This window comes from Neovison vison, chromosome 9, assembly GCF_020171115.1.
Source record: "Neovison vison isolate M4711 chromosome 9, ASM_NN_V1, whole genome shotgun sequence".
In the NCBI taxonomy this organism is placed as follows: Eukaryota; Metazoa; Chordata; class Mammalia; order Carnivora; family Mustelidae; genus Neogale; species Neogale vison.
Window position 1 is genome coordinate 6180795 of NC_058099.1, and position 16135 is coordinate 6196929.

The 16135-nt window shown below is 57.8% G+C and overlaps 1 protein-coding gene across 1 annotated transcript in view; it reads right to left on the reverse strand.

The window, feature by feature from the left end:
- The window catches only part of PRRX2 (paired related homeobox 2), a 43042-nt gene extending 33394 nt beyond the window's left edge, over positions 1-9648 (reverse strand). The window contains exon 1 of the mRNA XM_044264704.1: positions 9180-9648. Coding sequence (XP_044120639.1) covers positions 9180-9453 — 274 coding nt within the window. The 5' untranslated portion in view covers positions 9454-9648. The remainder of the gene's footprint in view (positions 1-9179) is intronic.
- Positions 9649-16135: the final 6487 nt, after the last annotated feature.

The window sequence follows — 16135 nt, forward strand, 5'->3', positions numbered from 1 at the left end:
GGTGAGTCACTTACCCTCTCCGAGCCTCCGTGTCCCACACTGGAATCCTAACAGCAGATACCCGTGTCCACCTGTACTCGGCTCCAGCACTGCCCTGTGTCTGTATGTCCGTCCTGCTAGGATGCACGGTTCCTCTCCCCCTTGCAGACCCAGGTGCTCAGAGAGAGGAAGAAACCCGCCCAGGTCACACAGCCGGTGTGGACGGTCCCCACGCAAACAGACCCTCGGCCGATCCGATGTCATCAGCAAGAAGAGAGTCTCAGCAGGGATGGGGGGTGCAGAGGCAGGAGGCCCAGGACAGACCGGGATGGGGGCCAGGCTCCCCGCAGGGCCCCGCACCCACCCTGGGGAGGGGGCGGCCAAACCCGGGCCCCGCGCGGCCTGGCTGGACCGGCTGCCCACAGGACCATCTTGAGAGCATTAGGGGCTGCTGTTAACAGATGTTTTCTGTTACGTGTTATTTGTTAGTCTAATGAAAGGAGGTGCACTGGCTTTCAAGACCTCAGCGTTCTGCGGGGGTTTTATATGGGAGGCCCGCGCCGAGCTCTGGTACAGGAGAGGCCCCGGGCCCCTGCCAGGCGCGCCCGGCGGCTCCCGCTTTGATTCCGCGGGTTGCAGTCATCCGCGTGGTAATTCCAGCTCTGGTTAAATGTCACTTTTAATAAGGCCATCTCTGGCGTGGAAACGTCTGGGCCCACGGCAAGGGGGGAGGACAGGCCAGGAGGTGGGAGGGGGGACCCAGGGGGCAGTACCTGAGGCCGGCGGACAGCCCGGCCCTGGGGGCCCCACGGGACAGCGGCGGGCAGGCAGGATGCTGGGAGGGGGCTTTGGCAGTGACAGGAGAGGCAGAGGGTCCCCTGCCCCCGCCATGCCCCACGGCTGGCAGCTGGAGGGTCAGTGGCAGTCCAGGGGTGCTCACCCTTTCGTGCACAGAAAGATGATGGGGAACCTATTAAATGCAGATGCCCAGGCCCCTGTGGAGCCTCGTGCTGTGGGCTGGGGTGCGGCCCTAGGACATGCATTTCAACCGGCTGCCCCAGTGATTCTCATGCAGTGATTTCTGGGGCCACGTGTTGACGAACAGACGGTGCAAACTCCCTCAGACCCGCGACAGGCCGCGTCCGGGGCCCCACCTAAGGCCTCCTGGGGAGCAGGGCCACAAAGGTAACACCCCTGACCTGGTCGGCTCTCAGGCTACAAGGTGCTTGCTCGGCTCTGGGGTGGAAAGGCCCCTGTGGAAGCTTCCAGTTTCCCTGTCCCGGCCCTCCACCCTTTCACTGCCCCACACCAAGGACCGTCCCCCAAGGACCAGTCTGCCCAGCAGCTCCTGCCCACCTCCTGGCCCTCATGCCCCCTTCTGCCCTGCCAACCGGAAGGTCCCAGCTGCCCTTCCCATGCACGGAAAAGCAGAATGGATCACAAGAGGGACCAAAAATAATGTCTTCCAGAGCCTGCTTCTTCTTTTAGGATCTAATAAAAGGTATCACCGGCTGTAAAGTGCCCCGTGTGGACGGCGCCTGTCATCACGGTGGCGCTCGGAGCCAGGCTGGGGACAGGCAGCTTCCCAGATGTGGGAGGGACACAGCCTCATGGGGGCAATGAGAGCATCTGGGTTGTTTAGCGAACGTGAGATGCCACGACTCCTGCCCTCTGGCCGGGGTGAGCTCTGCCCCCACTGCCACCCGCGAGCCCCCGGGTGAGGAGCCCCCTGCCGCGTGCCCCCCGTCCCCAGGCCCTCTCCTGGCCCCTGGAGCACTCTGACTGCTCAGCGTGGGAGCAGGCCGGATACCGTCTCCCTCTGTCTAGGCAGGAAGCCCCCCTCCCCGGTGCTCTCCTACTCGCCGCCACCTCACAAAAGCCACTTAACCCTGTGGCCCATTCCTGAGCCTTACGGGCGGCTCACCGCTCACCGGCTGCCCGCGGCCCCTGCCCTGCCCACTCAGAGCCTGGCCTTGATCTGTTGGACCCCGGCTGGAGCCCATGACGCAGGGGCGTGAGTGTGTGGGTGTTGAGAGTGTGCAGGTGCGTGTCAGCGTGTGTTGATGAAGGTGTGTGTGTGCAAGCGACTGGGTTTGTGTGTGTGCGTGTGTGAACTGGGCCGTGGGGGGGGGCGGTGAAAGGGTTCGTGTGGGGGAGGGTTTGTGTGTGCATTTGGGAACGTTGTGTGTGAGTATGCGTGGGTTCGTGTGTGTGCATGTGTGCGGGAGAGGGGTTTGTGTGTGTGAGTAGGGGTGTGTGTGTGGTTGTGTGCGGGAGTGCATCTCTGTCTGTGTGTCTGGGAAAACCGGTCCACCACGTGGTCCCCAAAATGCCAGCCCGTGGCCAGGTCGTCAGTGACCTACCACAGAATGAGAAAAACAGAGACAACCTGTGACTGTGTTAAGCCAGATGCAGGCAGGTTTGAGGACCAGCCTTGACCCGGAGATGCCGCAGGGGTCTCCCTCGGGCGCCCGGACGCAGCCGCGGGGTGGTGGCGGTCGGAGGCCGTGGCTTCTCCCGGCAGCTCTCACCATCGACCCCCCCGCCCCCCGGCCCGGCCCGTGCTTGTCGCTCTCAGCCCCTGGAAACCTCACCGGGCTGGGATCTGAGGGTCTGCGCAGGTGGCAGCAGCTCGAGGCCTGACACGTCGTCGGCCCTCGGCCAAGGGCCATGGAGTGAGCGAGTGGGTCAGCCTGGGGGCGGAGCCAGGCGGGGCAAGGGGGCCGCCCTGTCCATGTTCCTGAGTCAGGGACCCTCCGCGGCTCTCCTGGGTCTGGGAGGCTGCAGACGGGCCTGCATAGGCAGAAGGAGACCATTCTGGATATTTCTAGACAGGAGGGGTAGAGGACCCCCCACCACCACCCCACCACTCACTTCACACCTTCCCAAACCCAAGCTGAGCGGACCCCGACAGTGCCTCCCATGGGCCTGTGATCCAGGCCACCCCGCTGAGGGGACCCCTTCGGCGGGCTGCCCCATGGCCCCCTGAGTGCAGCCCACACCTGCCTGGGAGACCAGCACGCATCCCAGGGGCTCCAGGGATGGCCTTGGGGAGCAGCAGAAAACAAGGGCTTCAGAACAGGACAGATCTGGGCTGGAGCCCTAAATCCGCAGGAAGATGGGACCTCGGCCAGTGGCTCATTTCCCTCCACACAGAACGGGGGCGATGAAAGGACCCACTCCGTGCTGTGAGGACAGTGGGGCTCTGGCAGGTCGGTGGGGTCCTGGGGGGCACACGGCGAGCGCCCAGTCAACGAGCCTGTGATGGCCGCTGGCCACTATCCCTGCGTCCCTGGCACGACCCCTGTCCCTTGTCCCCTCCCACAGCCTCCAAGCCCAGGGAAGCCCCTGGCCAGGTTCCAACCCTGATGTGCCATTTGGAGGATGCATTCAGGGGACCCACGGGCTCTCCCTTAAATCACCCCCAAGATTCACTCGCACCTGGGGTCAGCCACCGTCCTTTGGGTCTTGGACACCACGTGAGCCTGTCAAGTTTCACCTTATCCCATCTGACCTCACCTTCCTGCCTGCGACAGGCCACCGAACCCCCTCCTTCTTGTCTTTACCCATTTAGAAACTCTCAACGCGGCACAGGGCCATGTAATAGCCCGACTCCGTGCAGCCATCCAGGCCTATCCCTTCCTGCCTCTCTGCCCCCTTTGGTTCCCCAAACAAATCCCACCCCTCCCTTCCCAGCTGGGAGACCTTGGGCCGGTTGCTTTGCCTCTCTGGGCCTCCAAAAAATAGGGACGGCATGTCACTAGTCCTGCCTGACTCACAGGGCAGCTGTGGACATCACCCACTCGGGGCTCGCCACACCTAGAGGGACATCCCTGTCCATGGTGCCCATTTCACAGATGGCAACACTGAGTCTCGGGTTGCTTTCTGGGCCTCGAGTGTGGTGTGCAGACAGGTGTTATCACTGCTGCTCCCAAGCTACTTTTCCAGAGTCTTCTGGGAGGGAAGAGAACTCCAGCCCTGTTGAGCTTCTGCCCATGGGGAAGGGCCCTTGTGGCGTGCTAGCTGGTCCAAGGCTCCTGTGCCACACCCCCAAGCTCCACGCAGATCATCTGCATGACCACCCTGAAGCCAAGAATAATGAACTAACACAAGGGCCCAGCCTGCTGAGAAAAAGCCGGAGAGGCACCCCTCCCACCAGCCACCCTGGTGGACCCGGCAGTTCTCTCCAGCTGAATTCCCCTGGGCTCGCAGCTTCCAGACCTGGTTCCTCAGCCTCTCTCTCAGCCTCCTCTTCCCGCTCAGGGCAGGTGCCAAGGGCCGCCCTCGCCAGGACCCAGACCCCGGAGACTCCATGTTCCTGGGGCATTTTCTCAGCCTGATCAGACCGTGATGAAGGACAGGAGAAGCCTCTCAAACATCTGGGTCCTGCCTCCCACTGTTCAGGTGGGAACTGAGCCCAGAGGAGGGATGTGACATGCTCAAGGTCATGCAGGGAGGGGGCAGCAAAAGCCAGGGCTCCTCTGCATGGAAGGGGAGGCTTTACCCCTCTCCCCGCCCCCTGGAAATGGAGGCAGGGAAGCAAGAGAAGATGGAAGAAAAGCAGGTTCGATCGGAGAAAAGCTCTTCGCAGAAGAAACCCTTCTTGTCTTTTTCCCCCACCAGCCTGTACTGTTCCGGCCACCCGCTTCCCGGGCTCCTGCCATCACCAGCCCAGGGGCTTTGTGGCCACCTGTCACACCGAGCTGGGGGAGGCAGGTGGCTGAACCCCGTGGCCAGCTGCGGGGAACAGTGTGACGCTTCCTCCAAACATGAAACCTAGAATTGCCACATGACCCAGGAGCCGTTCCACTTCTGGGCACAAACCCCGGAGAACAGAAAGCGGGGATGGGAAGAGGTATTTGCCCACCCATGTTCACGGGCATTAGTCACGGCGTCCTAGAGGCGGAAACATCCAGGTGTCCAGCAGCAGACGAATGGAGAGTTGTGATGCGGCGTGAGCACACACGCACACACGCAGCCTCGCACGTGCACTGGAATATTCCTCAGCCCCCCCGAGGAGGGAGATCCTTACACTGGCGGCCACGTGGAGGAACTTGGAAAACGTCATGCTAGGTGACATAAGCCAGATAGCAAAGGACGAATGTCACAAGCTTCCCTTCCATGAGGTCCCTGGAGTCGTGGGATTCACAGAGAAGGACAGGAGAGGGCTGGGTGCCAAGCGTTGGGAGGGGGATGCCGAGTCGGTGTTTCATGGGTGCAGAGTTTTATCCGGGGAAGATGAGAAAGGTCTGCAGACGGAAGCTACTGATGGTTGCACAACAATGTGAATGTGCTTTATGCCCCTGAACGTGTGCTTAAAAAATGGTACAAGGGTTAAACCTTCCGTTGGATATATTCCACCACAATAAATGCTTTCATAACTTAGAGGCAAGTTCTGCTGAGCCCTAGATGGTCCCTTACGGTCCTCTGCTCAGACACTCGGCCATTCCTGCCCATCCCTGGCAAGGGGAAGAGGCAGGTCCCCACCCCAAACCAGGCTCACTCTCAGCTTCCTGGGCCCCCATTAGCAGCTGCGGCCGAGGGAGCGGCTCTGTGGAGGGAGCCCCAGGTCTCCATCCCGCCCACCCCAGGGCTCTAGTCACCCTGGCTCAGCCTGTGCCCCCGGCTTCCGAGCACGGGGCTGCCCTGACTCTCTTGGTCCTGAGGTCTCCAAAACAGGTACCAGCCCTCCAGAGGCTGGGGGCGGGGGGGGGGGGGCTCCCCAGGAGCTTTGTTTATTTTCCCAGTGTGTCTGCATCCCTGTTTCCGCCCTGCCCACAGGAGGGAATGCTTTAAAGAAAATCTCAGTTATTAATGTGGTTTCTTTTGTTGTAAGTCATTGCAAAGGCAGCAAACGAGGGTTTATTTTCCTAACGTGCTTGGCATAGCTCAGCACCCGGCCGCAGACTTCAGCGTTTGATTTGGGAGGAACGCGAGACCCCGGTTTGCTCTGAGTCACCAGTGAAGCCACAGCCTTCCCGGCCAGTTCCGGGGGTGCCTGCTCTGGGAAAATCACTGGCGAGCCTAGGGTACATCTACTGGTGGCTTTGGGAAAACAAAAGAGCAAAAAATTAAAAAAAAAAAAAATGTGAACCTTGCTACCCTGGCAGATTTGAAAATGGATCAATTTTCTTAACTCATGAGTCTCCCCACTGGCCCTTCATTTTTAATACGGGGTCCCCCATCTCTTTGTGATGTCAGTTTCTTTCTTTGGGCCCAGAAACAGCTCCAGAAGCCACACAAAAACCCACTTCTGAGCACGTCCCGATCTCCAGCAGGCGCCAGCGTTCCCCGCAGGCCCAGGACTAGGGGGTAGAAGTCGCAGCCCAGAGCCCATGCCTGCTGGCCTGGGGTCCAGAGTCCTGGCACCCCGAGGTTTCGTTGGCCACTTACGAAAGGGGCCAATGATGCAGGCCTGGCTCACTGAGATGCGGGGAGGAAAGGTTCCTTCTCCCCCACTTGGAGACCTCAAGACTCCGGCATCTATGGTGAGTGTTAGTGGGCAGGGGTCACCTGCCTGAGAGGGAAGGCTATGGAAGGAGAGCAGGGCAGTTGGCTTCTGTCCTCTCTCTGCAGGCCCAGACCCAGACGGCCAGCTGACAGGGTCTCCCAGACCAGCAGCAGCCACGCAGCGCCCCAGCCTCCGCTGCCCTGCCTGCCTCTTGGGGCATTGGGACTCTGCCTGGCAGCGGGCACCCCTGGCTTGCGGCTTGGGGCTGGCCTTGGGGGAGATGTTTGACTCTATATAAAACATTTGGATTTCACGGACTAGTGATTTGCTTTCAATCTAAGGAATGAGTATAGGGTTACTGCCTTTTAATTTCGCCAAGTAAGGACATTAAAATCAAACAATCTCCAGTTACTATCCCTAGTTCATAAAAGAAAGGATGTTCAAACACCAAAAGTGAGGAGGAAAGATCCCAATATAACCATCCCAAACACAGAGAATCCTTTACACTGGAAGGTGTAGTTTCCTGACGAACTCTCCCTGTCGTCCCGTTTGCTTCAGCTTCCAGAGGCCTGGGGAAAATCTCCCCCGGTGGGGGGGGGGGGCAGGGGAAGCACTGAGCTAGACGGCCCTTCCCCAGGCAGCGCTGGGCGGGGTTTTCGAGGTAGGAGGCAGCGTGAGCCCCTCCTTGAGCCTTCAGCCCTTTGCCGCTCACTGGTGAGGGGAAGGAGATGCCCGTCTGTGGAGGTTGCTGCTCTAGCCCCGTCCCACCTGCCCCCACACCCAGTACCTTCTCTGTCCCCAGTATAGTCCTACCCCTGGGGTGTGGAAGCCCCACCTCCGGGAAGGCCCTGCAGGCCTCCAGAGCTCAGTTGAGAGTGGCGAGGCCCCAGGGGGCCGCTGGGGAGGCCCAGTATCCACCAAGCTGCCTGGGGGGCTGCCAGAGACCCCCCCCCACCCCCTCGGTCCAGGCACTTAGTGTCCCCAGCTGGCATGAGCTGTTCTGGAACTCTCCAGAAAAACCCTGGGTTTGGAAACCTTCTCCACTGTGTCCAAGAGAAGCAATGCCTTCCACTGTCTCTCCCCACGGCTGGGGGCCAGGGTGGAGACAGGCACCCAGCCCCTGGCTAGGACTTGAGTATAGAGAACGCCTGTGCCTCCTTCCCTCCGCCCTTGTTACTGCCACACTCCTCTCTTCTCTCCTCTCCTTTTCTCCCTTCGTTCTTGGCTTCGCCTTCAGTTTGCTCCTCCTCCTCTGCCCTGCCAAGGCCGCCAAGGGGGTCCGGCATTCACCAGAGCCCTCTCCTCTGCCCTTAGGGGAAGCCGGCTCTGAGCCAACCCGCTCCTCCCTGGAGACCCGAGGTCCTGCAAGAAACTCGGGGGAACAGAGCCCCTCTCCTCCTGAACCAGCAGGCCCCCCGCCTAACCCCTGGTCCAAACCAGACACCTTCCTTCTGGTTTTCCCGCAGGGAAACCCCAGCTCCCGGGGCGGGGGTTGTCAGCCGGCTTCATGTTCACCCTGGAGACGCCGGTCCATTGTGGCTGGCGGGCAGCGGGCACCCCTGGGAGGGAGCCAGTAACCACCGGACGCAGCTGGCACCCGCTGGGTACCGAGGCACAGCTGTGTGTCAGGCGTGCCTCACGTCCGCACGTGTTCCTGGACCAGGTTTCAGATGAGGCTGAAATCACCTCCGCTTTCCCTGCACCTTCTCTCATGTGAAAAGCAGGGCATGTGGCCAGCCGGGGGCTCTCTTGTCTGAGATCTGAAGGCTGGTGCAGGAAGTGGGGGTCCCCAGGAGTGGGAAGTGGTCCACCCCGCAGGCCAGGCTGCTCCCCAGAGCTACGGGCGGGGACTGTGGTGTCAGCCATCCTATCCCCTACAGGGTGTGGGTGAGCTGTGGGGACTCCTCTGACCCCGTCAGAAAACCAGCCAGGGCCTGGGACCTCGGCTTTATCTTCATCTCCTCCTGCTCTGGCTCCCCCTCCCCTCCCCCTTCTCACCAAAGACTCAGGACCCTGTGATCCAGTGTGACTTTCAGGGGAAAAAAAAAAAGCCACTTGGGTGGGTTGTTTGTTTTTAAAAGCCCTTTCCTGATGACCTTTAACCTCGGCAGAGGAGAGAGGCCTAGCTGGCTCCTTCGGCTTGGGAGACGGGGGCCCGGCATCCCTATCCTAGCCAAGGAACCCATCCGAGGGCCTAGCAGTAGCTGGGGTGGGATGGGAGGCAGGCGGGCAGAGTTCGGACGGAACCCAGTTGTGTGACTTGGATGCTCTGGCCCTCGCAAGACTCGGTTTCCCTAGCTGTGCCGCGTCAATAATCACACCCACTTCCCAGGGGGCTCCATCCGGCAGCGCCGCCCCGAGGGCTCTCCCCCCACACCCCCGCCCCGGGCACAAAGGCGGCCCACTTCCCCGCCGTTCCCACGACTCGCGGCGGTGGCTCTGGCCAAAAGGCGGCCGGGCCCCTCCCGGGGGTCCCCCCCCCTCCCCGGGGGTCGAGAGCCCTGGTGCCCGCCGCCCACGCGATCACGGGTCACGGACAGACAACCTCCACCGTCCCGCGGCGCGGCGGGGCCAACCCGGCAGCCTCCCCGCCCCCCCGCAGCGGGTCCCGCGCCGCGCCCGCGCCCCGGGACTCTCTCCCCCCACCCCGAGCTCCCCCCACCGGCCGGCCCCGGACCCCGCGCTTCCGTTCCCACGCCCCCGGAGCCCCGGCGACCCCGGCGCGGCCCCGCCCGGCGCCCGCACTCACCGTCCTGCGGCGTCGCCTCGCTGCCGCTGCTGCCCCCGGACGGCTCCCGCGCCGCGCCCTCCCGCGCCTCGGCCCTGGCCGCGGGGCGCACCGCCAGCCGCCCGGCCGCCGCCACCTCCTCCAGGTCCAGGAGGTGGCTCACCGTGAAGTTCTTGCGCGCCTGGGCGCAGTCGCCGGGCCCCAGCGCGGAGGGCGGCGGCGGCGGCGGCGGCGGCGGCCCCGGGCCCAGCGGCGGCTTGTCCAGGGCGAAGGCGGCGGCGGCCGCGCTGTCCATGCCCGCGAGGGCCCCGGCGTCGCCGGCGCGGGTGGCAGGCGCGGGTCGGAGCGAGCGCGCCCCGGCCGCCCCGCGCTCGGGCCCCGCTGCCCGCCGCCTCCTCGCCCCCCGGCCGCCGCGGCCCGCCCGGCGCTGACGTCGGGGAAGCAAACTTTCGCCCTCCCCTCGGCCGCCTCGCCCGCTCCAAGTTGCTAAAACGCGAGCTCCTCGGGCCACACGCCCCTTCTTGAAGCGGACCTCGCCCCTGCCTCTCCTCCTCCCTCCGCCGCGCCTCGCCCGCCCCCACCCTGCGGCTGTGGGGGGCGGGGAGGGGGTCCCGCGCCGAGTCTGGCGGGAGGCTGGGGGCGGGGAGACGGGGGAGGAGGGGTGTCCTCCCTTCACCCCCCCCCCCACATCATAAGGAGTAGGAAAGTTCAGTGTTTGGGATTGGTTAAATCCCCCAACAAGTGTGTGTGTTGGGGGGGGGAAGCAACCGTGGTGGGATTAGCAGCGCACACACTCCCCCCTCCACTGCCCCTTCCATTCACAAATTCCTCCGCAAGGGTGAAGGGGGGCGACTCTGAGACAGCTGACAGCGGAGAGCCCAACTCCCAACTCCACCCTCATTCCCCCACGCACCCCAATGCCTTCCTCATCTGCCGAAAAGAAGCCAAGGTCCACCTTGGTCATCCAGGAAGCAGCTCATTCTCAAGCTTCTGGGGTGTAGACACTGCGCAGCACCCCAACACACACCCCCCGTTGCCCACCTCCAGGAAGCTCCAGGCCCTTCCCAAGGAAAATCAAGCCGGTAGGAGAGAGTTCTCCCCTCCAGAATTCCTAGTTTACACACAGAGAGGATAGACAGCCAGACGACAGCCAGACTGACAGATGGACAAGGTAAGAGAGAGGCAGGCTTGGGTCTCTGCTCTTGTTTTTGTTTTTCAAGGAATGCGTGGAAAAGATGCCTCTGGTGGCAGAACTGAGACTGAAAGCCATCCGGGTGCCACGGGCCTTTCCGCAGGCAGCTGCTGGGTGCCCTGGCTCTGTCCCCGCACAGCCATTGTGTCGGAGTCACGGCAACAAGCCCACCAGGAGCGGGCCTTCAGGGTGTTCTTTCTGTATTTTTGTACAGAGACCCGGCCCCTGGGAGCCTGTAGCCCAGCAGACTGGGTTCTGCATGAGTCACATTTTTTCCCCCAGAGACAATGGAAAAACCCCTAAAATGAGGCTGAGTGTCCCCCAAGTGGTGTTGACCGGGGCAGTCCTCAGAGGTGCACACATGGGCGGATTGAGGGTTCGGAGCTAATACGGTGTTTCTCCCTTGGAAAGCTGCCCCCGAGGAGTGCCCAGTGAGAAAAGCCAGTGAAAGAAGGGGCAGTGCACACGGTGGGTGTGGCTGAACCATTTTCTGTGGGACCGAGCAGAGTGGGGCAGCTACTGGTTCTGGGAACTCGCTGGGAGCACCCCGCCCTCCTGGATCGCCCACCAAGCCAAGAGTAGGGGCTCATCCCAGGAAAAGGGCTGCTGAGTGTCCCAAACAGCTTTGGTGTCAGAGACCAGGTTCCAGGCCCAGCTCTGTCTCATGCTGGCCTCCAGAGGGTCGCCTTCCCTTTCCTGACCCCCAACTTCTTCCCCGTAGGTTGGGCCAAATGAAGTACCAGTCTCCTGGGCACTAGGGGGATTCTGCAGGTGAAATCTTGGACCCAGGGCCTAGAATACAGGGAGGATACTGTCAGTATGGGCCTGTGGACCTGGGAAGGGCCCAGGAAATGGTCTATGTCCCATTCCCTTGGATGACAGATAAGGAAACTGAGGCAGCAAAGGCAGAGGCTCCTTCCAGAGCTCGGAGAACCAGATTGTTTTGTCCAAGCTCTTCCATTGAACAGGTGGGTAAAGTGATGCCCAGGGCTGAGAGGGATAGTGAGTGGGTCTCAGTCACAGCGGCTTCCTCCATCAGCTTGGTCATACACTCATCCTACACGTACAGAGAGGTTATGTCCTGGATCTCTGTACGATGATGGTGGTCTGGCCCCAGCTTTCTGGATTAAAATGCAGACCTTGATCTTCCTCACTGTGGGCCTTAGAAATCTCTTTATACTCTTCCTCTCAGTTATCTCATCTGTAAAATGGGCAGTTAGGAGAATTAAGTAAGTTGATATAGATCGATGAATGGATCAACAGGTCAACAGATCGATCTACGTATTGTGGGGAACCTCACATGGAGTGAGCACTCAGTGTCAACAATTGTCACTTTTAAAACATTTATTCCAAGGGGTGCCTCAGTCAGTTAAGTGTCTGCCTTTGGCTCAGGTCATGATCCCAGGATCCTGGGATCGAGTCCTGCATCGGGTCCCCTGCTCAGTGGGGAGCCTGCTTCTCCCCCTGCTTGTGCTCACTCTCTCTCACTCTCCCTCTGACAAATAAATAAATAAAATTGTAAAAAAACAAAACAAAACCAAAAAACACCCACACTTTTCTTCCAAGGAGCAGTGGAGGGCAGTGATAGCGAAGTCAGACTCTGGAGCAGCAGAGGGAGGGGACGGCGGAGGGGGGGGCATGTCTTCCTCACTACTTACGAGCTGTGTGGCCTTGGGGAGGTCACTTATCAGTTCCCTCTGAGACTGGTCCATCATCTCTACATGGGGATCATAAAGGACCAACCCAAAGAATTCCCGCAAATTTGGCATTATTGTTATTATTATTGTTATTTTTAAAGATTTTATTTATTTATTTGAGAGAGAATGAGTAAGAGAGAGCATGAGAAAGGAGAAAGTCAGAGGGAGAAGCAGACTCCCCAAGGAGCTGGGAGCCCGATGCGGGACTCGATCCCCAAGTCTGGGATCATGACCTGAGCCGAAGGCAGAGGCTTTAACCCACTGAGCCACCCAGGCACCCCTATTATTATTATTATTACTGCTGTTGCCTTTCAGTTGTTGCTACCTTTGCCAGTCCTGGGGCTGGGGACCGGGGTGGCAGGGACATGGCAGTGTGGGGAAGGAGAGGCATAGCCTCTTTCCAAAGCTCAGCCCTCGAGCAAGAGAGAGCTCCAGGCCCGTGGCGGCGTGGAAATCCACCCAAGGAAACTCCAGTTAACCCCAAGAGGATAGAACTCATTATCCCAAAGGGATACGGCTAGAAAAGAAATAATTTCCATGGTCATAGAGATCAATGCTGTGATGCTAACTCAGAACGGGGAATGAGGGGTAAATAGGATCCTGGTTGGGAACCTCTGTTCGGCTTATAGAAGCAGGCCTGCTCCCGGCAGCTGGGATGGGGAGAAATAAAGGGGAGCAGAGACGAACCCTGCTCACCAGAGAAGATTTCATGGAGAAGGAGCTGATGTTTAATTGGTGGGTCTGTTGGAGGTGGGATCCTAGGTCTGACCATGAATGGAAGTGCATATTTGGGGTACCTGTGTGGTTCAGTTGGTTAGGCATCTGCCTTTGGCTCAGGTCATGATCTTGGGGTCCTGGGATCGAGCCCACGTCTAGATCCCTGCTCAGCGGAGAGCCTACTTCTCCCTGTCCCTCTGCCCCTGCCGCTCTCTCTCTCTGTCAAATAAATAAATAAAATCTTTTTTTTTAAAAAGTGCATATTTACCTGAGTCTCAAAAGCTCATGTGCTTAAAAAAAAAAAGTTAATTTTCTTATCACAGAAATAAGATGCTTAGAGATTTTAGAAGATATAAATAAAATTAAGAAAATAAAAATCACATATATTCCATTGTAAGAGCTCTCTGACTCACAGTAAGTACTCAATATACTTTTTAAAAGTTGGTTTAAGGTCATAAGAGACTCTTAATCTCACAAAACAAACTGAGGGTTGCCAGGGGGAGGGGGGAGGGAGAGGGTGGTTGGGTTATGGACATTGGGGAATGTATGTGCTATGGTGAGTGCTGTGAAGTGGAAACCTGGTGATTCACAGACCTGTACCCCTGGGGCTAATAATACATTATATGTTAATAAAAAAATTTTAAAAACGCAAGTTGGTTTAAGGAAAGAGATTGAGGATAATTGCTATATTTATTCAATACGACAAGGACAAGGAATGGGCTAAAAATAATTTTTGAGGGGCGCCTGGGTGGCTCAGTGGGTTGAGCCTCTGCCTTCAGCTCAGGTCATGATCTCAGGGTCCTGGGATCAAGCCCCACAGTGGGCTCTCTGCTCGACAGGGAATCTGCTTCACCCTCTCTCTGCCTGCCTCTCTGCCTACTTGTGATCTCTCTCTCTATCAGATAAATAAATAAAAATCTTTTTAAAAAATGATAATTTTTGAGTCCATCTTTCTAGCTTATATCTATATTCTAGATAGACAAAGATCATCTTGTAAGTCAAGATATTGTAAGTCGAGCTACAATGTAACAACCTTTTGTAAGTTGCTGACTGTGTCTCGTCCATCACTATTTTTAATGAAAGCCTAGGGATGCATCAGTCCCTACTGTTAGACATCCATACTTCTTTTCTTAATAATAAATACCTAGGATGTCTGGATATGGCAGGCTGATAATAGCCTCCCAAAGATGTCCACCTCATAATCCCTGGAATTCGTGGATTTGGTAGTAGATGGAATTAAACTTGCCTCTCAGGTGACCTTAAGTTAAGGAGATCCTTTTAGATTACAGGGTGTAATCACGTGGTCCTTTAAAGTGGACGAGGGAGGTAAGGGGCCAGGGTCAGAGCCATACAATGTGAGAAAAACTCACTGGCTTTGAAGAAGGAGGAAAGCAGCCACAACGAAGGTGGGCAGCCTTGAGAAGCTGGAAAAGCAAGGAAACAGAGTCTTCTTCCCCCGAGTCTGTAGAAGGAAATGCAGGCCTGCCCAGCCCCACCCAAATTTCAGCCCAGGACTCTCTGATCTCTAGGCTGGAAAGGTAATGCATTTTTATCGGTTTAAAATACAAGGCTTGGGGGGCGCCTGGGTGGCTCAGTGGGTTAAGCCACTGCCTTCGGCTCAGGTCATGATCTCAGGGTCCTGGGATCGAGTCCCGCATCGGGCTCTCTGCTCAGCAGGGAGCCTGCTTCCCTCTCTCTCTCTCTGCCTGCCTCTCCATCTACTTGTGATCTCTCTCTATCAAATAAATAAATAAAAATCTTAAAAAAAAAAAAATACAAGGCTTGGGATCATTTGTTACAGCCGCAAATACAGAACTCACATCCTGAGTCAAAGATTCTGCCAAAGGTTTAAGACTTCAGATCATTATTGCCGGATAGCCTTGAGAAAGCTTGTATCAATGTCTACTCCTGGGTCTCTGCGGCTCTGGTTAGCGTGAGCTGGTTGGTTGGTTTGTTTGTTTACAGCAATGTCTTTCTGGATTTATTGGACACAAATAAAAAGTGCACGTGAGCAATATGTTCATGTTCTTCCCCGTGCAGCCTGGGGCTGGGATGGGTGCCTGACTCACACCAGCGCCATTGCTACTTCCAGCGCCTTGATAGTGTGGATCAGAAACTTCTGGAAGCCGCTGGATGGTATGCACTTTATTTTCTTGTCGCTCTTATAAGCACATCTGGGCCTCAAGAACTGGCCCCCAGACCGTCTCTGAATCCTCTGGCCAGTACCAGTTACCTTTCATTTTGACTTATCAATCTCCCTGAGACCAGATGAACTTCTTGGTTCTCTTTGTGATGATCTTGGACTTCACCACGGGTCCAAGGGCAGCATGACGCCTGTGTGTCGACGGCTGCCCCCTCTGTAAGTAGGGCTGATCCAGAGGGGTAATAATAATTTATTTTCAATTTTGAAAGGCATTTCCTGTTTCAACCTGCATACGTTGAATTATTGCTGAAGGTAATTTTTTTTTAAATATTTTATTTGTCAGAGAGAGAGCACAAGCAGGCGGCGCGGCAGGCAGAGGCAGAGAGAGAGGCAGGCTCCCCCATGAGCAGGGAGCCCGACGCGGGACTCGATTCCAGGACCCTGGGGTCATGACCTGAACCAAAGGCAACAGCTTAACTGACTGAGCAACCCGGGCGTCCCAAATTTTTGGTGTTTAATGAACTTTTGCGTCTCTCATTTGTAAGATTTCTGTTTGTGGTCACTTCCCATGTTTCTACTGCAATGCTTCCCTATTTCTCCTGGAGTGTGACAATGTCATTCTTTGGTTACAGCAACCTTGGCGAGACAGTTGGCTGTCAATCACTCAAGGACCAGGCCCATTTCACAGATGGATAAGCAGAGGCCAGGGATGACATGGAATCCTGAGGCTCTTCCGGGTCACCTGATCGGCCCCAGTGGCCACAAACCCAGGAGCCTCTTCCGAAGGAGACGGTTTCGCAGGGACGGCCCACAGAGCCACACAGGCTCAGCAGTGTTCACTCTTGCGCGTCTGGGGAATCGTAAACACCGCAGGCTGATGTGACTCAGACGTGACCAGGCATGACCGTGACAGATGGCAGGGTTCTGTAAATATTGTGTCAGGCTGCCATCACAGCGGGGCTCCCCGCGCATCCCGGACCCCTGTCCACCCCGTGGGAAGTACAGCCAAGCCCAACGGGGCAGGACATCTGGCTCTCTCCCTCAGCTTGCTGCCCAGACTTTTTCCCAAGCCTCAGTTTCCTCCCTGGGGGATCTCCTGGCTGGGATATCCTGCTGAAGTGACTGGTTCTCAGCTCTTGGCAAGGGTTGAAATATTATGCCCCTTTGAAAAGTGTTTCTGCCTCACCTGTAAATCCAGAGATAGAGACGCTCTCCGTAAGCGAGGGGC